The sequence below is a fragment of the Anser cygnoides genome, chromosome 3, assembly GCF_040182565.1.
Source record: "Anser cygnoides isolate HZ-2024a breed goose chromosome 3, Taihu_goose_T2T_genome, whole genome shotgun sequence".
Taxonomy (NCBI): domain Eukaryota; kingdom Metazoa; phylum Chordata; class Aves; order Anseriformes; family Anatidae; genus Anser; species Anser cygnoides.
The window spans coordinates 69,545,073-69,569,101 of NC_089875.1; the positions used below are offsets into that span (position 1 = coordinate 69,545,073).

Consider the following 24,029-nt stretch of genomic DNA (forward strand, 5'->3'; position numbering starts at 1 on the left):
GAAAAAAGCATGGGAAGAAGACCTCAGTAAGCACTGTAAAAAAGAAAAGCTGGTCCAAAGAAGTGACTTGTGGAAGTTGCCTTGTGTAAAGAGAGACCAAAAAGGAGTGAATGTGCCCTCAAAATAGTCGTGAGTGAATTGTTGCTTGCATGGAATCACTGCACAGACTGTAGAAGGCAGCCAAATATGAACTCCCAAAACCTGAAGAGAAGGAATTGTCTAAAACATAAAAATCTAAAAGGCTTCAGTTTTGTTAGCAGAAAATTTCTGCAATGACAACAAAAAAAATCTCTCTCTCTTTAAGTTTCAGTGTGTCTGGATAATTTCATCCTCTGTAGCATGCTTTAGAAAAGCACTTTCCAATCACCTAGCCTAACTCCATTTTTAGAACACGAAATCCTTGCTTTATCATCTCAAATTTTCTCCCACACTTCAATACTGCAAAATATTCTTTGTTTTTGGTGTTTCCTCTTTGGTGTCTCTGCTTGTAACAGTACAACCAGCCGGACAATCAAGCCACTCACTGCTTCAGCACTAACCACACAAAAGTTGGCCTTGACATGTGCACAGGCTGTAGCCCAGCGTGCACAGCTGGGCAGCTGCAATTACAGAGGTTTGCAGGTGAGCTGACCCTCATGTGCAAACACACATGTTTTTGTTGTAAATTCTTTGCTCAGAGGCTAGGTCTAACCAAAGATTTGTAGAGTATCTCACACAACAGTTTCCCAGTCTTGGCATGGATACTGGGTATCAAATATACAGCAAGGAAGATGCTGGTCAAAGTATTGCTTATTTCTTTTCCTTTTGGTTTGGGTATTGCTTTGCTTTGTCTTGTAGGAAAATGTGCCCTCCCCATGCTGAGGGTCATTTACTCTTTGAGCACAAAGTAATTTTTCAGATAATTCATCAGGTACTCCAGTGATCAGTCAAAATATATCAATTCAAATTTATAAAATACTGTTTGTACTCAAATATGCTTAATAGCGGAGTAACACAGAAACTTCACATTCTCTATGCTCTACCTTTTCTAAAATAATTGAAATTATGTGCATTAATTATATACGAAGAAATTAGACTGTGATAAGCTTCACCCAGCTATGCCACATGATAGGTGAGGTCAAATGAGCAGATCAGGAAACTTTCAGTGAAGTCCTTTTGACATAAAAAGTATTCAGTTATTTATTTATTTATTTTGACAAAATTTCCTGCAACTATTTGAGAGTTAGAAACATTTCTTGGGTGTAGCAGAGCTGTGTCCACACATCAAGGATTCTTACTGCCAGATCAGTTGACTCAAACGATTGCTGTTCTTTAAATATTCTTTGATTATTTTGTTGGTGTTATCAGGGTGGTATATACTACAGTTTACTTAAAATCAATTTAATCTAATTGAAGGCCAAAACCGCTAAGCTTTCTTAGGTTCAATTACATAATGACTGCACGGCTTGCTTACAGAACAGAGTTAAGGTTGTGTGGGTGCTTTTGGCAGACATTTCAAGGGTAACTGGAATTGATCAGAATTTTCTAAGGCTCTTAAAAGTATAGTTTTGAGATAATTAAACTATTCTCGTGTTTACCCTTATATCAGTGATATCTGCTTTTATTTTCAACCCCCTCTTCACACAGTATTTCTGGTGAGAAACATAAATAGTTCCTAATGTTAACTACATTTACTAAGATTTCATGTCACAACTGCAGGTTTTCTTAATTATATATAGCATTCCTTCTCATTTATCCACAGTTCAGCAAGTATTAGACAGCTATTATCCTACAGGTAGGTCTCTAAAGAGTCATATTTGAGAAGCTAATCTTTGAGTGAAAGAAGCAGAGACAAAACTTTGTTTGACTTGTGAAATGTAAGGACTTGCAAAACAAAGGTAGCACTGATGAGGGATGAAAGAATTCAGATTAATGACTACAAAACTCTGATACCACTGTAGATAAACACAATTTAAGATAGACCAACCCTAAGCTGAAGGGAAAGGACATTAAAAAGCAGAGAGTGTGTGATTCTTTAAGAGAGATAATCATACATAAACTATATCAACTATAAGTCTTTAAAGGCAGTATCTACTATAGATACGTTACATAGTAACTACGGGACACTTCCTTCTCAAGATAAGCAGGTGCTCTTTAAATACATGATTGAGATACATGAGCAGAAAATTCTTATGCTTAGCTAAGTTAGATTACTGTTCCATTAAAAAAAAAAAAAGGCAATGAATGTAATGCAATTCTACGGTGTGGTACCTACCAGAATCAAAGCCAAAGCTGACAAATAAAACTGATAGTCCTGAAACAATATATTTTCTTCTGTGACTGAACTAATTTAAACAATGTGATAGTTTAGCTTTTGATACAGCAAATGCTTTGATTCTCCCTCAGACGTTGCTGGTATAAAGTCAAAGTTGCTGTGGAGAACGAACGTTACAGTGAAGGTCAAACGAATGCTGTGCTAAACTTGGCTCATTACGAAGCACTTGGGCGATAGTCTAATATTTAGACACTCAAACCCTTTGCTCAGAGAGAATCCAGATAGCCCAATTTACTGAGCCAGTAGATTTCTTTCTGTGGGTTCATCTAATAGGATTTGTAGCTTTTGTTTCCATCATGGATAGGCTTAACAGCAAGAGTACCCCTCTTAGGTTCCCGGTTCGTTCGTTACTACCTCAAATTACAGTGCAGGCAACCTGAACAGTAAAGGGAAAACGAGCAGGTTTGTAATAACAATCTGTAAGCTTCTTGTCAAGCCTGCGATATCAGATCCCAGAGGAGATGTGATATGTACTGCTAGTGGTGAAGGGCTTTTATCCAGCTCTCCTGAAAGCACAGACTGCTGGAAGTACAATTCTTTCCTGTTTTAACATCTCTCTTTGTGTTCCATGTGAGCAGTCTAACCATTGAGCTGCAAAGTGCTGTCCTGCTGTCTCTCTGTGTCGCAATCAGGTATTTATGCAAAGAGGAGCAATGACAGACACTCAGTGCAGGCCCCCTTACACCAGGGAGCAGTGCATGCAGGATGCTGGTGCCATCACCATTTTGTTGGTATCTGCCGCAGCCGGGGCAGTCCCGCTCCTCTGCTACTGAAGGGCCCCTGTGCTTCCCCTGTGTTGTGCTGGCACAGCAGTTTCTGGGGCTGTGTTGTAGGCAGGATTAGTGTCCTGACCCGGGTTTAAATGACCCCTTTTCTCTTCTGAGGTGCAGATTTAGTATGAGAGATCTCTACGAGACCTGCTAACGGAGCTCCCTCTGAAATCAACATCAGGATCAATCAGAACATTTTCAAGGAAGCCAGGTGTCACTAGAGTGACAAAAAGTGTTGTGGTACCCATGTAGCGTATGCTTATTCCCTGAAATGTCTTTCTTTTTCAGAAGCAGAATGAGCTAGCAAATGCAAATACCTTTCCTATTGGTATAACTGCATTTGCCAATTCACCTAGCGATGCACAGGTGCGTGTGACACTCCTTTTTGTACAACACTTTCAGGTTTGCCTCCCTGCGGCGCCTGAACGGCCATGGTGCAACCGCACATCTAGCTGCGAGGTTCGGCCCTAATAAAAGCGCTTGTGAACACCGTGGTGAGGAAGGACTTCCCTGCCTAAAGGATGGGGTGAACGTGTGCGTTTTAGTAACTTTATTGGCACGCCAGCTATCGGTACCGCAGCCTGCGCAGCCCGAGGGAGGTGTAACTTGCGAAAGGAGAAACGGGAGGGCCGGGAGGCGCCGTGACAGGAACGCGGGGCCGGCTCCGCCCCGCCGCACCCCGGGGCCTCCCGCTCCGGAGGCGGGGCGCGGCCGCCATCGTGCGCTCGGCGCTCGGCCGGTGCCGCCTGGCAGCGCCGCGGCGCTTGCGCGTGGGGCTCCCTCCTCTCGCCGCGCTGCGTGGCGGCGCCGCCAGCTCCGGGCCCGCCGCCGCCGCTCGGCGCTGGGGGGCGGCCGGGGCCGGGCCGGGCAGGGCGAGGCGAGGCGAGGCGAGGCGAGGCCGGGCGAGGCGCGGGGCCGGCGGGATGTCGGCGGCGGGTGGCGGCGGAGGCTCCTGCGGGCCGGGCGGCGCGGCCTGCGGCGGTGTTGGGGGGGCGGGCGGCGCGGTCCCGGTGCCGTCGCCTTCGCCGGGCGGCGGGGTGTCCATGTTCCGCTGGCTGGAGGTGCTGGAGAAGGAGTTCGACAAGGCCTTCGTGGACGTGGACCTGCTGCTGGGCGAGATCGACCCCGACCAGGCCGACATCACCTACGAGGGGCGGCAGAAGATGACCAGCCTCAGCTCCTGCTTCGCCCAGCTCTGCCACAAGGCGCAGACCGTGTCCCAGATCAACCACAAGCTGGAGGTGAGGGGCTGCGGGGCGCCCAGCCCGGGTCGGGTGGGGTTGACCTTCTGGCCCAGGGGTTCCTCAGGTCCTCTGGTTTGGGCTGCTGCGGTGTGGGCGTGAGGCCGTGCCTGCCAAAAATCAAGTCCTCTGATGTTGGAAGGAGCAACAGATGCCTCCGACTGGTCCCTGGGGAGTTTGGTAAGCCTGCATGAAAGGGGACAAAGATGTATTTTCAAGATGGCTAAAACTTAGTCACCAGTTTAAATGAGGATATTACGCCTGTTTGCAGGTGAATGGAACAGAAAAATGCGTTTGGGATAGACGTGGCAGGTCCTCCTGTCTCCTCATGCTCCAAGGCAGATCAGATAGATCTCTGCTGAACCTTGTCTCCTTAAATAGTGGAGATCACGTATCCTGTGAGGAGAATAATGGCTGTCCGTACTGCCGGGAAGTCGTCTTTATGTCTAAACCAGCATTTCAGTAAGGCTGGGAAGGAAGAAGCATTCTCAGGAGCCAAGCTGGCTGGTGCTGATGTTGCTCAAGAGGCTCTGGGTCCTGTGACTTATGCAAGAACCAGAGCGCTCTGGAAGGAGATTCTGGGGAATTTTACAGCCTTTTTGTAACTACAGCAACTTGAGGCTTCTTTGTTTTTGTAGGTTTGGTTGCCATCTGTCACGTCCTTAACAGTTGTGTATGTTAGCTACCCTCTTGTCTTTTAACATTTTACAGGACCATGTTGATAAGTCTTCTCCGAGTTATATTTTTCCTGGGCTAAAAATCCCCAATTTTTCCAGTAACTCCTGTAGGCTGTGCTGTTTATTACTTTCAGTAGTTTTTTCTTTGAAATATATGGGAGCGAAGGGAAAAACTTCTAGTTAAACCATGACAACGCACAAATGTCAGTTCTTCCAGTCCTTTGTATTTGAGTTTTATGATAAAGGAATTGAAGAGTCTTCAGACAGTGACATGCTCTTCGGAAGGTTTGCCTTGTGGTAGGAAGTGAAGTAAATGGGCTTTGGTTTTAATCTGATCTCTTCCTGGTATGAGGACCTTGTTATGCAAACTATCCGTAGAGTTTAGCTGAGAATTGGTTTATTTCTTGGTAGGATAAAGATGCCATTAAACAAGCAGCTTTGTTCATTGCAGTCTTTATTTCACCAGAGTACTTATTGTAGTGATGTTTACAGCATTCTTTATGTTGCTGTGTCGTCACAGATGCTTTAGTATTCAGCTTGCATGCATACTGTCAAGCTGTACAGTGCACTTAATTGTACCAGCATAGTAAAATAACATGTAAGAGTTGATACTGAACAATCAGTGTTTATTGCATGGTGCACAGGGAAGGTGGGTATTGTGTACAGACTTGTGAAACAGATGAGTTTTCAGGTTATTTTAAGAGAATGAGTTGGTACTTGGTAAATATTTCTTTGAAACATTGTTTCAAGTGTAAGTATTTTGAAAGGAAATTATAAAACTCAGGTCCTGAAAGATATTTTGGTATCTAGTTAAAATCATGAGGGGACTGGGCATCGAAACAACAATTGTCTATGCTTTAATCTTGGACGAGTCGAAGGGCAAAGGAGCACAGTTTAAATAGCGTGATTATTGTATATGGCTGAGAGAGAACTAAAAGTTTGATAAAAACTGATACTGAGAAGCCAGAACTGGTGACTAAAAACCCTTTTATCTTGTGAATTATTTTTGTTCCTGATACTAGTATTGGGCTTCATACCTGTAAAGCAATTTTTATTTCAAATAGGCCTTTAGAAGGTTATAGTATTGTCTCAAAGGTTGTTAATTTTAGGATCTCATGATTATTAGAGTCATAAATTTGGAATGGAAACTGCCATTTCAAAATGCTTTGTTGAGAACGAGTGTTTTCACATGCACAGACGTCGGGTCAGAAACTGCAGTGTCCAAAATTAAGGACACAGTTACCTATTTTGAAAGAAGTCACTACATTAATACTGAAGTTTAGGATGCGATCCTTAGCTTTACTTTTAATGGTACAATTTACTGTATTTCATGATTTTTAAAACTGCAGTTATTTCTTAATAGCTGTCAGTTGTAATGTTATAGTGCTTGTGCGTTTTTATATGAAGCTTTCATCACGTTCATAACTGTCATTAGTCATAGCTTATGTAGGTACAGGTACTTGCCAAGCCAATGAGTTAAAACTGTCTTTGGAAACATGCCTTTGTTTGGACGAAAATAATACTTTGATATGTCAGTGACTGGTAAGAGCTAAGACCTTACTCCTGCTGCTACACTTGCACACTGTCACCTTACTGAATGAGTGATACTATTTTCTAAAGGAAAACTAGGTTAATACAAATTACCAACATTATTCTGTTGATTGTGAGTTCTGTTTCCTTAAGCGGGATTGTCTGGTCTTGCTATGGTTTTACAGACAAGAAAATACAAATGCGGTTTCAGAACTTGCTTTATCACCTTAATCAGCTAAATATGCGTTCTCTGATTGATACAACTGCTTTTAAGAGATGCAGGGTAGTTTGGTGCAAAAATGTTCTGGCATGATTGGTATGTATACCTACTGCTAGAGAGAGGAGTTTAGGTAAAATACCGCGTGAGGGATGTTTCAGAGCAGGGAAAGAAGCCTTCCAGGCAGCCGGTAGTTTCCAGAGAGGGAGTTATACGCGGCCAGTTGAGAGGTAAGTTATTTTTGGAAGGAACCTGGCGGCGTGCAGATGCACAGCAGATGTATGCAGATAAGTTTGCTTGGGCTTTAGAGTGATGAAAGGTGATAATCATACTGCTGTGCTAATAACATTTATGGTCCTAAATTCATTAAACTAAAGGGAAGGAGGGTTTGTTTTCTTAGTTTTTCCTGCTGGTCCCAGTGGGGCAGAGTTGGATTAAGTAACTTACCGAAGAGGAAAAGAGGAACGAAGAGGAGCGCTGGGTGATGGAAGCCCCTGTCTTTTCGTGAGACCAGCTTGACTCCCCTTGCGTGGCATACAGCGTGCTAAACAAACGAAGGAGCGTATCTTGATGAAGGACAGTAAGGGCCTCGGGCTGTTAGAACAAAAGGAGGTGACAGCCATTTTGAAAGAGATTTTTGTTGTGCTCTGTCTCCCAGAGTTATCATCAGCAGATGCAGGCTGGCAGGCAGTGTGAGGTTTCAGGAGATTTTTAATTGAGGGGAAGTTCATGGGAATCGTTTCTCGTGTTTGACCGTTGTTTGAGCTGAAAGAAATACAGTGCTGACTGATGCTGTTTAAACAGTCCTTTCAGAAAATAAAAGTTCTGTAGATGTAAAAAGTAGTAGGTTAAGAGGCCAGTGCAAACGGAGCTTGACGTTGGTACTTCGGCTGCCAATCTGATTCTGTAATGTTAAGTGAACGAGCTAGAATGGAATGTCTGCTAGAGCACACCCTGTGTCTTGGCACTTGGGTGAGCCCGTGTACGTGCTGGGGTTTGGGAAAACAGTTAAGAATATGTTTTAGGTTATTTGCATGTTTAGTTTTATGTCCTTGATGAACTTGGAATCGGGTTTAGGGAACTTCTTCCTTTGAGCTGAATTCTTCTGTAACTTGTTACTGTATCAGCTAAAGCATATGTAGTGCATGTAGGTAATACAAAGATACCTATAAAATTCCGAGTCACCTATATTTATTTCTATTTTACTCATGTATTATGTGTGTGGTGGTTTTTCACACAGTGTGCAAGTCCATCTTATGGAGCACGCTGCAGAACTGTACCTGCTTGGTTGATTAGGAGTACTTTTTAAACACGGTAGGAGCACATACCTTCTTTTGAGGTCCTTTAATCCTTATCCCCGTTTTGTCTTGTAACAAGAAATGCCTTTGTGTGAAATGCCGAGATGTTTCTTGGCCCCGTGACAGATGTGCCTATAAAACTGGGAACGCATAATACTTTAGAAAAGAAAATTGTATTTTTTTCAAATGTTCTAAAAATGTCCAGTGTTTTACTGAATTGTTATTTTATTTGTAACACATTTACCTTTGAAATTTCTTCTCTTTTGGAATTTAAATCTGTTGTTTCTAGATGGAATGTGGTCTGTTGTGAATGAGACTTGATCCAGCTCATTTTGTATTCTAGAATTTGACTGATTCTCAGTTGTTCAGCTAGTGGAAATGCAGTATTTACATAAATTTTTCAGCAGGTTTATATTATAAATTGTCATAGTTTTGATACATATGTATGTGGGTTTTTGTTTGTTCGTTTGTTTGTTTTTTTTCCTCATAATAATTACACCTTTCTAAAGGAATGACCTGCACTTACTTTGTATTTTCCTGTATCAGGAGCCCTGGCATTCTAGAAGCTTAACTACCTTACTTTATTTTCAGTCAGTGTGTAGTAAAGTGCAACTGTATTTTCTTCTGTTCTCATTTATTTGGAGTTGCCAAAGAGTGAACAATAGGGAACTAGTGCTTTAGTTCAGAATTCTTAGTTTTATTTACTGAATTATGCTGCATGGCTAGTCTGACTTCCAAAATTATGGCAGTCATAAAGCTACCAATATGACTTCTAAAAACAGATTTATGTATTCTTCATAAGCAATTAGAGGCATGGACAGCCTGAAAAAAGTCTTTGTGAGGCAGTCAGGAATTTGATGCTGGCAGCAAAGTGTACTGGCAGTGATTACATAAAAGCACTGGTCTGTGCTCCTGCAAGCAGGTACAATCAGAATGATTCAGTCAAATACAAAGGAAAACAGTGGCAAGAAACAGTACCTAAAGCCAAGGAAAACCAAAATAATAGTAGGAAGTAATAGTACGGTGCTGCAGTACCAGCTATTTTAATGATAGCAATGAAAAAGATCAGTAATTGGCATATAAACCTTAGCTGATGTATCAATCTACATAAAAATGGAAAACAAATTTTAAGATGGTTTACATGTGTCATGGTGTTATCAATTGTTTAATTGTTGGGAGGAAAAGCGTGCAAGTAATTACAAATCCAGAAGGGTTTTCAGCAAAGAAGATAATTAATATCCATGTTGTTTTGCATCCTTCTGATTTGCTGACCGGTGTTCTGAATGACTCGTCAGGGCCACAGTGGGATCTGGGAAGTGGAGCAATGTGTTTGTAGGTGTCTCTTACAGTTTGCGTTCCGTATGGGATCTATTAAGGATGGATAAAATAATCTATAACTAATTTCTGCATTCAGTTTTTCACTGCGTTTTTGCCAACACTAGCTGTAAGTGTACACTCGAGGGAGAACTGATTTTTTTTTTTCCATTTGCTTTTGGCTGCAGTCTTTTTTTAGGGAGTTCATGGTTAAATTTTTTGTTGTTTGCATTCTTATTAGCCATGTGATAAAGAAGTTTTTGTTAATTTTTGTAGTTAAAGCTTTAAATTTAAATAAATTTTGGGGGGGTCACAAAAATAATGCAATAAACACTTCTAATTTCATTACAGAATCTGTAAATACAACCTATTAAAGTCATTTGAAACAGGCTGCTACTCATTTTCATTGACAAGTGGTAAGTTGGTTTTGTTGCAGTTGGGGTTTTTAAGTCAGCAAGGGTTATCATTCCAAAGTGTCTCTCTTATTCAGAAACTCATTTTGCACAGTGCCATCACTTCGGCTTTGCAAGGAGCACAGTGAGAGCAGTAAGGCTCTGATCTGTTTCATGGTTTCTGTTTCAAACAAGTCCTATAAAGGTGATAGGGTTGCGTGAAACGTTGCAGCGAGCGGTGCCTAGTAGGAAGGAAGAACCAAACAGCCAGGCCTGAGGCCGGGGCAGAGCAGGCTCGTCTTTCAGGGAGCTGCAGGCTAAGCGGATTTCAGCGTTGAAGTGACACTGGTGGAATAAAGGAGAAAATGGTTTCTTCCAGCAATTAGAGAAACACAATACTCAAAGAGCTTCAAACACGTCACATCTAGGGGCTGCTGCCAAAGTCAGGGGTCCCCAGGAAAACTGATTAGCGTGTCAGCTGTGCGTTTCGTGAATGTCCGCCACAGGCTCTTTTGCTGCTGAACCACGAGCACTTGTGTGTCTGTTGTCTGTGAGTATGTTTAGGCCTCCGGCTGTAGGAGCTACAGCTGTCATGTCTTGGAAATTTGATTTCTATCCTGCAGTTGTGTAATGTTATGGGAACCCTTAGCAATAATGGTTCCATTGTTTGTAAAACATCAGGTTTTTTTAACTTACTTTTGCCTTAAAGCAACACTTCTGTCTGTTTAAAAAAAAAAAAAGCATTACATCTTGATATTTCTATTCCTTTTTTGTGCTTATACTAAGGCAGAAGATGAAGAGTAGTTGCAGTGTTGGCTTCATTGTCCTACTAGATCCTTCAGCTTTTAAATCAGAGGGTTAATACTCCTGGTCAGGAGTGAATGTTTAAGTACATAAACACATATGTTGGTAAACGTTCTGGAGTCTAGTAGAAATTACAAGAGGACATGCTGCTGAAAAAAATAAAAGCATCTCATCCTTATATTTCTATTGATTTGGATTTGATCCCACAGCAAGATTCATCAACAGGGACCTCTCTTGTAATCTTAGCTATTGTAAAAGGTGCACGCGTAGGTGTTTGGTTAGTAACAGAATCAGTGAAACTAGTGAAATCTCACTTTCTGCTGACTTTTCCAGAAAGCTGGTGTTTTGTTAGTTAGGGTGTGGGTTTTTTTTTTTTTTTCCCCTAATGCAAGCAGCAAACACAATCCTAAGTCACTAAGACCTTCTGGTTCCGGTACCCCTGGTTCTCTTCCATGATCTGTGAGTTTCCTCACTGCACCATCCTTTGTCTACATATGTTTTTGGTTTGCTGTCTAGACCAGAGGCAGCAGCACGGTTTACCAGCTCAGAAGTGCACGGATGCTGCTTTGCCACCTGGCTGTGAGTTCTCATCTGTGGGTGGATTAAAGAAACGAGCTAAGGTCCTGCTTTTCCCTGAGAGAGGGCACTGATCAGTCGCTCTTTCTTGCTGTTTTGGGTAAGATTTACGTGCAGTAGGAACTTTGATCATAACACAGCTGTACCTCTCTGATGGATTTGTTCTGAACCTCAAAAATGGATTCAGCTCAAATCAGCAGAGAAGGAGGGTGGAATAGGGAGAATTAGCCGTATGGATAAAATGGCTGCACAAGGCTGCCTTGTGTAGGAAACCAAGACAGAAAAGAGATGTTACCAGTTTTTGTGTGTCTTTATTGCTAGTCTGCTTGGTTTTGACATTTCTCAAAGTTCCAACTGCTGGAATTTAGTGCTACTATGATGGAAAAAAATGAAAAAAATTGTTGAAAGAATATTTGTTACCTTGAAAGCATTTAGTGAGTGCTTGGCGTATGACTTTTGGTTGCTTGGAGGTTAGTTACACAATGGAAGTTCTTCTATGTAACTAGCTTTCCTTTGCCAAAAATCTGTGTTTTTCTAATGTGTCTGTTGTGCCTAGTCATTTTTGAAATACTTAAAAGATTCTTAATATGAACTAGAAATTGGGGCACTGAAAAGTGTAGTATTACACGCCTTCAAAAGCACTTCTTATATAGAGAGAATTCAGGCCTTTCTCTCATTTTTATCGATCGTGGTAAATAATGCCACTGCCTTGCCCTAATCGTATTCAGGCCTATAAGATGGCTTTCCAATTCATCCAGGCTCTGCTTTGAGTTCTCATGTGTGGGCAATGGACAAGTCTTAGATATTTCTCCGTTATCTATTAACTCAAACACAACTCTTGTTCGTTCTGCAGAAGTTATTGGGATGATAGCTCAGAAAATGAAAGAGCTTTTCCCAAAGCTAAGAACATTGCTGCTGTTTTTTCTGACAACGCCAGCTCTCTGCTTGCCGCCTGCCCTAACATTTACGTAAAATTTTGTAATTCTGTGTGCGCTCCCTGTGATGCTTTGAATCTAGGAGCCCCCGATATTGTCATCTTCTCGTTCTTCATTCAAGCACCGATGATTACAAAAAACTTGTGGTTTTAGCATGCCGTCTGTCTGCTTCCTGTTGTGCAGTTCTATACACAAATGTCTCTGTACTTCTCTTTCATGTTGAATTTATTCATCGTTTCCTTCTTATATTTACTTTGTAAGTTGTCTGGGGCAAGGCTCACGTTTTTGGTATGTGTAACGCTTAGCGTAGGCTCTCTGAGGATGGCTCTGAGATCTTACAGAAATAAATAGATGAATTTTGGTTATTATTATTCTAACACTTTTCTGTGAAAAATGTACAAGTAGATGGATGAATGAATTCTTTTTTGGGTCTGACCAACATATGAAAAAATTACGGGATATGATATAAAGTAACCAGAAGAGCTCTGTGATGGTTGTTTTGTTTCTAAGACTCGTAAGTTCTCTCCCTCCAAATGAAAACCACAAGTTAAGACTCCATGATAGTAAATGCAGTCTATCCCAGCATGTAAACTGAAATGATTATATGGACAGCTTAATATACATATTTAGCATAAGACCATTTATATCGAATGCAATTTTTTGATAACTCATAACTGCTTAAACAATAAATATGAACTGTTGATTAAAAATAGAAGGTCATTATGTCTGCACTGTTTTGTCGAGAGGTTCTTTTTTTTACTTGTAATGGTATCTTTGAATGCTCTGTGGATTAAGTGAATTTGTTGCTTAATGCCATGATTTATTTTCTTTTATCTCCTATGGGGGGAAAAAATAGTAATTTAAAAGTTCTTCAGTTATTTCAAGTTAAATTTGGTTGTGATTCTCATAGGTGTAAGATCTCTGAAGTACAAAACACATGGTAAATGGCAGAATATGCCCCAGAAGTAAGTATTTAGTTAACATTTTCAAACTATTCTTCTGTTATCATCTGTGTTTGGAAGTGTTTTGATTGTTTGGAAGATGAATACTCTGTTTTAATGTTTGGTTGATTTGACCAAGATCTGCAATTCACTTGAATTGCAGGGTTTTGTTTTCTTAGAGTTTAAAAGGAGATTGATTATAGACCAACATGATAGTAATCTGAAGGAATTGCTCTTTCTGAAATAGCATGTGCTTTCTGGTACTTTGGGTAGGAACAGAACAAAAAAAAAATGCTTTTGGATTTACCATTCTTCTCTCCACCTCAGTCTTCAAGGTTTGCTTGTTTTATTCACAGCAGTAAGGAGGAACAGGTTAGAAACCGCGGAGTAATTCTGGTATAACTGGCTGTGTGAGTGAGTAGGAGGGTTGCAGTAGGATCGGTAAATAGAAAGCAATGACGAGTAATGCTGTGATTAAATTAAACGAGTAATTGCTGTGATTAAATCATACTTCCAAGAGTCACAGCCCAGTCCTACTGTACATGGCTTAGGGTTTGGACTCACAAGTGAGTTAGCGGAGAAGAACTAAAGTGTTGCCTTGCTGTCTATAAATGCTGTGTAATAATTGCTAATCTGCACTTTAGTATACCATATTAAATAAAGAGGATTTTGTGCCTTGGTGGAGGAGGATATTGTATTTTCTGCCATGAATATGAGTGGTTAGTGCAATTTTAGGAACTTTTGACTGTAAATTAATTCCTCCTCTACATGCACTCTCCTTCAGTGTCACTGGGACTCAGAAGGGTGTCTTCTACCTTTGCATGGTGTGTTGTATTGGTGTTATAAAACTAACATCTTTGTTTTGTTTGTCTGTGGCCTTGATAGACTCAGTGTATTTGCTCTACTGGGTTAGTAGCAGATGAGTCAAGTGTTGCTTCCAGTCAAGGTGGGAATGATGCATAGCACTTCATTCCTAATATTACAAATGTAGTTTTTGAAGGCACATGATTTTTGGAAGATCAAATCAAAGACTTTTACGTTTGTGAGCTTTTGAATTATATTGTGTATGATTCCTGCTTCTGTCTTAGGCGCTTCTTGCAATAACAGTGTACTGAAACATTTTAGAAGTTCTAAAAATTATTGCCACGTAATAATTTTTGTGTCTTCAAGTTAATTTGTTGAGCATTACAGTGTCACCACATTTGTTACTGTAAGGGGCACGTGCATTGTACAGTCACTTGCAAGACTGATGATGGATCATCTTTGCTGTGTATTTTTTAGTGGAAATAATGTTTTCTGTATCTGATTTTCTGATGATTTGATGACAATGATTTTCTGTATCTGATCTGATATTCACGTTTAGAGCATTTTTATAGTGCTTACTTTGTGAAAATCCTTTGGTTTGAAATTGTGTAACATTAACTTCAGAATAAGAGTCATGTTGATTCCCCGGTGTCAGTCTAGAAATATTTAACAATAAAAACAGTTACTATGATAATAATGCAGATAGAAAATGAGCAGCAGGGTGGTGTTTTTTAGAATTTACCATGTGTGTACTTTAGCAATAGTCCTTAATTATGGATTGGGGATTTTATAAAAATTTAATGTGGCTACAGCTCCTAATGTTATTTTGGGTACGTAAACTAAAAACAGGTTTTATACCACTGGCTTCACATGCCACATAAAGTAAATATTTGAAGGTTTGAAGGAATTGCCGTTTGCTTAGAGCCCCTCCCCTATTTCTTCTCCTGGCTGAATCACCAAGTTAGCGTTCAGGGACGAAATGAAGTCGAACATCCTGCCCTCCCCGCAAGCTCTGCCCCCGACGGTTCCCCAGCAGAAGTTTCTGTTCTCTGTCTGTTGCTTGGTGGCTTCTCCTCAGCTCTCCCAGCCGTGAAGCTGAGGGGTACCCATGGGCGGCCGCCCGTTACCGCTGCCCCCAGCTGGCTTTCGGCAGCCTTGGGTGACCCGCTTGATGCGCAGTACGCTTGTAGGTAGGTGTACGGAGAGGTGTGTGGTGTCTGTCCTCTGACAGCCTTGTTGGAGAGAACATCCGGGAAGTTGCTGATGCAAGGATTGGTACAGTTGCGTCTGCAGCATTAATTTATCCTGGTTTTGCTGACGGAGGTTGAAACACGATCGTTACGGGGGCTGGCAGCACCCGGCTGTGTGGAGCCCCGGCCCCCTGCAGCGAGCGGTGCTCTCGGAGCAAGTGAATATATCAGTCGATGGGTCTCGTTTGTGCTCCTCGTTCTGTCTCCTGCCTCTGCCCCCTCTCCAGTTTTCCTGGGTGCCTTCCAGAAGGGAACGTAGAGCTGCTGATTTTCCGGTGGGCATTCCACGTGATGCTTTTATAACGTAATTGAGGGAACAGGGAATTTAAAACCAGTGCTGGTAGGAGTCCTGTGAAGGCCCCTCATTATGTGTCATACAGGAAATACCTTCGAGTATTAGAAACAGATTTCTCTGATTATATTAAGTTGATCTGGAGAGTTAGGTGAACTGGCCAAGCTGAGAAAGGCAGGATTTCTGTGAAATAATGTGAAGATTCATGATCCTTCATAGAAGTAGATCATAGGATTTGAAACCAGTTTATTTTATTTCCTTTTGGGTGTGACTTGTACCTGCATCTGTTTCTGGAATAGGTTTATGACCTTCTGTAATGTGTAAATAGATTATTTCAGTGATGTGCACTTGTACCATTTCTCCTTTTGCTTTTTATTAAAACAGCAAGATATGATTTTAAATTCTAGGTCACATACAGAGTACTGCGTGGTTTGTTTGTTTGTTTTTATTGTGAGTTTAACAGTCTCTTTGTGATCTCTTTGGGGGATCATCCATGTTGTAAAACTGGTAGCCATCGTTCTTGCTCTTTTTGTAATTTGCACAGAGATGCAAACATGCTGCTTTTCTAGATCTCTGCTTTGTCCCTTATAAGCCAGGTGAGGCTGGACAAAATTGGACTGTGATTTATCTGCTCCACTACTTTCTGCTTATCCAGACATTCTGAATTAGAACACCTGAGTTTGTTTGTGCGGGAGGGTAAAATGTAACAAAAGTTATGTTAGCTATGTATTAGTGCCCATACGAAAGGAGCATCTTAAAAGATACAGTAATATCATCATGCACTATATAATAATTAAAAGTAATATTGCTATACATTATATGAAATTATGACTGAGTCAAACTGTGCCTTCCTTATTAAGGTCTTAGTTATCTGCTGTATTATCACCTCTTATACTGGTGACATCCTTTTGCTACTTGAGTTCAGGTGTGTGTTGCCTTTGCCTGGGGGCAGACAATCCACAGCAGAGAGACTTGAGGCATGGCTGTTTACTGGGGAGAATGATAAGGTTTTGTAAGTAACCCATTTCTCTAAAGTAAAGTGGCCTTAAAGTATTTCAGATATTATTTCACTTTTAAAATGCTACTTGAACTTAAGGCAAGTAGCTGTAAGTACTTTACCAGGCAAGTAGCCTGGTAAAAATGTAAACTCGTTCTTTTATTCCAGATACAAATACTACATGTAAACTGTATTTAAAATGTTTCAAAACTTTTTTTTTTTTTTAGTTAATAGCTATTTGTGATTTTCTACAAACGTTTTTAGGGGCATGTTAATTCATGGTTCCTGGTTTGCCTACCTAATTGACTATTTCAGTTCAGTTGTTGGTAGTAGACCAATTGTAAATTGGGTTGATTGATTTCTGCACAGCATTAATAATTGCCATTTTACTTCGATCATTTTTTTCCAGTAAGATTTAGTCATATGAAAATGTAAGTTGTGTTTACATTGCTGTGGTTGTAAATCCCGTTGTGGTTTTAATGCCATTGTGTTGTGTCAGAGTGGACATCAGGATGAGATGCCATTGCTTGTATCGCAAAAACTCAGCCACTGTTATTGTCAGGAGTATGGTGGTTTGGTGCTTGGTCTGTGGATGAATGAACGTGGTGGCAACTGAGGAGGAGAAAAGCCTGCAGGTGATATAGTGCTTAAATAGGGCTAGAGAGGAACTCGTGACAGCATGAACTCTTTATCTGTGTTACAGCATTTAGCTGTAAAATGTGCCAGCGAACTATGTATGTATCACAGTTCTGATGAGCGCATTTAATCATTGTTCTAATTACTGTGATGAATTATATCTTCCAGGCACAGTTGGTGGATCTGAAGTCTGAACTGACGGAAACACAGGCAGAGAAAGCAGTATTGGAAAAGGAAGTCCATGATCAGCTTCTGCAACTCCATGCTGTTCAGCTTCAGCTACACGCCAAAACTGGTCAGAATGTTGATTCTGGGACTATTAAGGCAAAACTGGTGAGTATGGTGGTTTGAATGGAGGATTATATCCTCTTCCTTCTCCTGGCTGAAGTTCTTTCTTGAAAGTTATGAATAAGCTGATTACAAATTTTCACGTTATAAATGTTGGAGAGAGTTTGCTTTTTCTTTTTTAAATAAAACTTATGACTGGTTGCTAGGAACCATTTAAAAATGTAAATAACATCAGAATAATTAATAAGAAGTTGTTTTACATAAACCTTTTCTATGGAGTTTGTTAAAATAAAATATATATTTTGTTAGATTATAATGCTTTTATGTAGGCAGAATTTGCGAAGACAGATAGCTTCCAGTGTAAAACTACAACCAAATCTTCACGTGTCATAAAAAAGCCTAAAAAGGGATATGTCTTCTGTTCTTGTTGTAGGTATATTCTGATAAGAGTAAGAATGGGATTGTTTTGCTCTCCACCATTGCTACATTCAGCAGACTTATTGCAAAAGGACTCAGTAGACCAGTGATAATCTTGTGAAATATGTTTCTGAGAAACTTAGACCTTGTAAAAATGCACCAGAAGATAACCGTGATTAATTATGCAATTAGTTGACACTGATTGATATCCAGAGTATAGTATGCCTACTAGCTGCAGTACAGATTCAAGCTCTAATACTGAGACTTCTTAAATTAAAAAGTGAAGTAATGCTGCGTAGATTGTGGTTTCCAACTCTTGTCATAATTCAAAGTCTAGCTGTTTTTAAAATTGCTTTGTAGGTTGGTTCCAAATATCTAGTCCCAACAGCTGTGGAACGTTAGATTAGTCACCTCTGCTATATTTGCCCTCTTAATTAATGTATAATAAAACACAGTAAAAGATTGTCAGGCTTAAAATCCACCTAGGTGCATCACTAAATAATGGGGCTAACCCAAATTCTTTCAGTTTCAGATCTAAAATCTGTATCTGAATTATAGTTACGTTCTTAGGTCTACATACTTTCATTCATGCTCAGTATAAAGAGTAATGTTTTCTGGATTGTCTGATCATCATTTATTCTGTATTGAAATATAACTTAAGTATGAACTGTTATTAATTGGACCTGAAAACAAGAATTAGTTAAATACAACCCACATATTGTAAGGGTTGACCTTCAGGTTTACATGAAGCAAAATTTTTAGCCAGCCCAAATTCTAAATAATTTTGGTCCCTAAATTCCATTAATGAGACTTAATTTTCAGAGTGATGTAATCACACTTCAAACATTTGTTTCCCCTTACTTTGTTACAAGCAGTTTCTAAAGATACGTTAAATTTCCATAAAAGTGTCATCAGTTTCAGACAACAATAAGTAAATTTTTCTTGTATTGCCTCAGATTTTATCCATGTTGAAGTTGAATTTATTAACATCATGGGCTATTATTCTCTTTAATTTCATATAGTTACTCCTTTTTTATAAACATCAGGTCTAATCTTTTAAGTTTGTTTTACTTTGCCTTTAGCATTTTTATAGTTTCAATGAAGAGAAACTCGCCTTTAAACTGTTGTAGATACGGAAAGCTATAAAGCTCTGGCAGCTTGAACAAGCAAAATTGAATTTGCTTAAATGACAATAAAATGGGAAGTCTGAGTTTTAGGTAAATAAAAACTGTCACGCTGACCTTCTGGCAGTCAGAAGCCTCTAGGCCAAAGAGGGATTGTGTCAACAGAATAGGCGATGGGGAAGTAAAGTTCTGGAGAAGTTAACTACCTGCTTTCCTTGTTAAGAACCACTCTTCTTTTGTATGTAAATTCTTAACATAAACGTATATTCTACAAGCTGTAAGATTGTCCATGACGATGAACAAAGACATTTTCAAATGTTCCAGATTGCTAGATAATTGATTGCATTGTGTGGTTTAGTCTGAATCCCTTTTTAGGTGTGGTAGGTAGGCTTAGTCCAGGCACAGTAACTCTTTCTTTGGAAGAGAATGAAGTTTCCTAATTTTTTAGGATTTTTTTTCGTATTCAGCAGTTCATATACCTTTATTGCTGTCTCTCCCCATCCTGTATGTCACTCTTGCAATATGTATTTAGTCATCCTTTCTGAAAGGAAAAATTCCCTTGTCTGTGTCATGCACTGTATTATAGATAGTATTTTCTGTGATACTTTCAGAGAAGTGCTCTATAAATTATTTACCCATTAGTTGAGTACAGCCAAGAAATAAATCTGCCTTCTTCTATTTGAAGATATTTTTTTCCTCTCAGTCAAATATTACAAAACTAATCATGTTATCTTGCTGTTCCTGGTAGAGATCCTTGGTATTTTAGGAGAAAGTAGTGTTTTCAATACTACAATGAAGCAAGAATTTTTTTAAAAATGATTTTACTGAAAAATATCAAATTTTTTTCTAAGTACAGTTACAGCAGTGTGTGTGTTTTTTATGTCTTCTAATAAAATGCATAGTCTGCTAGTGAATTTCTTTTGGAATAAGTCATTTATGTTACTGCATTTTCTTAAAGTTCCTGTTACCTATTTCTCTAATTATGGAACTCTTCTCTTCTGTCTTAAGTCTGTCCTTTCTGTGGATGAAATGGTAAGTATGCTGATTGCCCTGTTTTTGTTGTTGTTATGCTTAAGTGCTTTTGCTTTATGTAACATTTTATATTGTTGGCCTCAGAAACTGGCAAAACAGATCTGTCTTGTTCTTTCTTCCTGTCAGCTGGCAAGATGCTGTGCAAAGAACTTTCTTTGTGTTTTCTTTTGTTTTTCTTTTCTAGCTTAAGTACCCACTTTCCTATGTCCGTATGTATTTATTATCGTTAGAGCTAATTTAGGATGATACCTTGAATTTGATATTCTGAAAGATTGTTTTGGCAACATCTCCAAACAATTTTATGGCATTACACAATTTCTAAAGTATAATTATAGTAAACATCAAGCAATATATACTGTGAAACGTTTTATATATATATTTTTTAAATCCTGTCTATTTTTCCTTGTTTTCACTTTTCTCAGTTCTTTTTATGGGCATCATTTAATCTAATTTACTGACCAGTTTAACAGCCTAAGGCATATAAACTCAGTAATACATAGATACGAAGAAAAAGTGATGCAAAGTTAACTTCTATCTTTCAGTCTTTCCCAGTAGTAGACTTGACAATTTTTGAACAGCTTCTCTACTTTTATTACATTGTATACCTAACTAACATTACTCAGTGTTTGTTCTGTGAAAAGCCACAGGTTAGCTGTGGTTAGCTGTAAGCCTTGATCTTCAGCATGGCAGTTGCTTTTTTTATTACCAGTGGAAAATACAGTTCTTTCTGTTTTGCAGGACCTATGCAAAACTATGAGCACAAGAAAGCATGAAATCTGATTCTTTAAATTCCTCATTATTCTAAACCTATTTGGAGACTTTTACCACATCTCGTAGCAGTTGCTCAGAAGAAGACATGTCCTTTCAGTACATCTTCAGACATCTGTATTGCAAACCTCTTCGTGTGGTGATCAGTTGGAGACAGTCCAGAGGGAGTGGCTTCTAGGTGTAATTTTCCTCCGAGGTCACAGAACAATAGTCACAGTAATGGAGAGAATAGGAAGGTTCTGGGGGACTACATTGTTCCTTATATTTTAGATATAATGTTTAAAATGCACTATTAAAAGTGATTCCAACTAGGAAAGTAACTTTTTTTTTGTTGTTTAAATTTGATTTAGATGGTGAATCAAATTCAGAGCTGTGATGAGTGTTTTAAGCTGGCTAATTAATGATATCTAATGAAAATGTAACAATGTGAATAATGTGCATTCATATGTCTGGCTCAAATTCTAGTCTTTTAATTTTTTATACTTGTCAAATAGAAGAAGTCCTAAAAGAGAGTACTTCCACAAGTAATGGGCCTGTTCAATTCTGAGCACTTGGATGCAATCTTGGCAATATGTATATAACTAACATAAATTCTATAGGAACACTGTAGCTGTAGACAGACTTTCCAGCTACTATAAAACTAGTATTAAGTCTGAACTGTGACACTTCTTACAGCTAAAGTATGTGTCAGAGGCAACACAGTGTCTTTGCACTCTTGAATTCTGGTAATTGCCCTCTGGCTAGTGGCAGTAAACGTGAGTTAAAATAGCCCAAGGCTTACTACAGCAGAGAGACTTGGTATAATTTTAGAAACTCCTATTCTTTAAATGTAGGTGAGCCAGAATTCTTGGCTTATGAGTGTATTCTGCAGTTCATAAAGAGATTTGTTGAAAAATAACGGGAGTCGTCTCACAAGACAACCCCAAACCCAAAAGACAGACCTGGTGTGGCTTTGCGTGGCAGGTTTTCTAATGTACATATCGAGTCAAGCCTAATGTGGAACTGGGTTGATACGAGAATTGCAGGAAGTGGAGAGGTAACAATTTCAAGCAATCTTTGTGTCACCCTTCCTCAGCAGTGTGCTAGGCATTTCTTGGCCAATATGTACCTATGTGTAATGTGCTTCATTCATCCAACCTGATACAGGTATTTAACAGGTGAGACAGAGAAGTAGAGTCTATCAGATTGACAGTTGTCTTTGCAGGCATTTGTAGCTCTTTGCCAGATACCTGCTGTGAAAATACCTTTCTTTGGTTTATGTGTGACAACCTACCTTAATCTCAAACGTGGTAATTCCAGCCATACCCATGGTTTTGTTACTCTCATTTGGAATAGTGAATAAGGATATTCACTGTTTCATAACAGATTTGTCTTGCCAGTTCTGTAAAATGTTGTTTGTCCTGTTGCTTCTTTAGTTGCACCTTGTGATTTTAATGGTGTAATTGATACAAGTACAAAGAACACTTTTTAGGTACTCTGAATATCTTCAAAAACTTGTTACAGTGAATTTAGTATTTATTGCTTATTCAGACAGCAACCATAATTTAAAAGGGAATAGTAGCAGATTCTATGTCTGTATAGTTTTCCTAGTTTGATTTGTTGTTTTTTTTTCCCACTTTCTAAAAGGTTTATAAAGTAAGATATAAAAGATACAAGTAATCAAATGAGCTCTTTGTGTAGTAGGTTTTGTAGAATAGTAATCTGAGTTGACCATACTAACTCCTTTTAGCTCCAGTGCTCTGGATTTTAGAAAAGATAATGGCTATGTGTTATCTGTACAGTTGTGATGGAGCACTGTGGAAGTAATTTATATTTCCATAATTCCTTTTTCATGTTGAAAAAAAAAGCAATGAGGAAGGATAGATTTCTTAATGTGTTTTGTTTGTTTTATTATTATTATTAAGGATGTTATTTTGCATTAATATCTCTTCTAATTTCATAGAGCATGCATCGGCATGTGTAGAATCTCTGGCTTTTTTTTTTTTGTGGTCTTGAGAGTCTAATTTGGAAATAACCCTGGCTGGGCGTTTCTTGGTTGTTTGCATGAAAATAATTGTCATTATGAGGACTTACAGATAATTTGATCATATTGAAATAGTTATAGAATATTATCAGCTTGAAATGTATAGTGGTCGTATATTTTTTTTATTATTTTAAAAATAATCTGTTCTTTCTCATTGTACAAATATCCCATTTGAACACAGGAAAAATCAAGGATACTATTCAGACTACGTACCACTTTGCTACCTGTTCGTGAGAGGGAGAAGCAGTGTTACTAATTTCAGTCCTTGGACTTTAAGCTAGTATATGCATTTTGTACAGGAGTTGTAAGCAGGATAAAAATCATGTTGGGAGCACGAAGTTGAGCTCAAGGCCAACTCTCCCCAGAGGGGGGGAGTAAGCAAACCAGTAGCTGCAGTGACAGAGTCGCTTCTTTCACTTCTTTTCCTGCATGTCCTATAGTCAGAATTATTTCACATTGGTTTATAGAAGCAGTAAGTACTCTTTTCATTGCCAACTTTGATAAAAGCTTTTCAATTTCTTATTTATGTTAAGGAGAGAGAACTTGAAGCTAGCAAGAAAGAAAAAGTGAAAGAAGCTCAGCTGGAAGCTGAGGTGAAATTGCTGAGGAAGGAGAATGAAGCTCTTCGTCGACACATAGCTGTGCTTCAGGCTGAGGTTTATGGAGCAAGATTGGCAGCCAAGTACTTAGATAAGGAACTAGCTGGAAGGTATGTAAAATCAATCCACGTCCCTAGCATGGGGTTTTGTTGTTGTTACAAATTTTTTTTTTAATACTGCAAAGCATACAGCTTCAGTGAGTCTCGATTTATGCCTAACATTTCTTAACACTGTGGCAATATCAGTGAATGTATATAGAAATCACAGTTTTGGAAGGGTTAGACATATATGCTGTAGGTTTCTTGACCACCTATTATTGAATAGAAATTGGGCTTTTTCTTGTTCACTATCTTCTTCGCTGCAACCAGCATCTTCTATTAGCATTTGTTAACTTCTCTTTTCCTAGGCTTTGGACTGTCCATGTTGGTAAGTATTACCAATTCTGTTTTCTTAGGGATTAATATAATAGTGACCACAATGAGGCCAGTCAAAAATCTTGGTAGTCTTCAGAAGTTTTAAAGGATGTAGGCTCTCCCTTCCCACTAATCTTGTTTCAAAGTCTTCATTACTACATTTTTACGAACGAGTTATTCCTGGTTTATTTTATAAACCTTTGTCTCGTTAGCTTTTAAAATCGTTAGCAGGGAGATAAATGCATAGAGGTATGCTCTGGCAAGAAAAGAGTCTGTGATTATCTGAAGTATACATGTAGTGGTCTTTAATAACTTACACAGTAACATACAGCTCTGACAGCTCAAGCATGCAGTGCAGGTACAGTCATGTCAGTTAT

At 39.2% G+C, this 24,029-nt stretch overlaps 1 protein-coding gene across 2 annotated transcripts in view; it reads left to right on the plus strand.

The window, feature by feature from the left end:
* Window positions 1–3,917: 3,917 nt before the first annotated feature.
* GOPC (golgi associated PDZ and coiled-coil motif containing) overlaps window positions 3,918–24,029 on the plus strand; it is a 28,615-nt gene continuing 8,503 nt past the window's right edge. The window contains exons 1-4 of one of the 2 annotated variants that reach the window (XM_066994379.1): window positions 3,918–4,325; window positions 17,157–17,321; window positions 19,826–19,849; window positions 23,174–23,349. In XM_066994379.1, the coding sequence (XP_066850480.1) occupies window positions 4,008–4,325; window positions 17,157–17,321; window positions 19,826–19,849; window positions 23,174–23,349 (683 nt within the window). In that variant the 5' untranslated portion in view covers window positions 3,918–4,007. The remainder of the gene's footprint in view (window positions 4,326–17,156; window positions 17,322–19,825; window positions 19,850–23,173; window positions 23,350–24,029) is intronic. The other variant, XM_048065535.2, reaches the window with a different exon arrangement.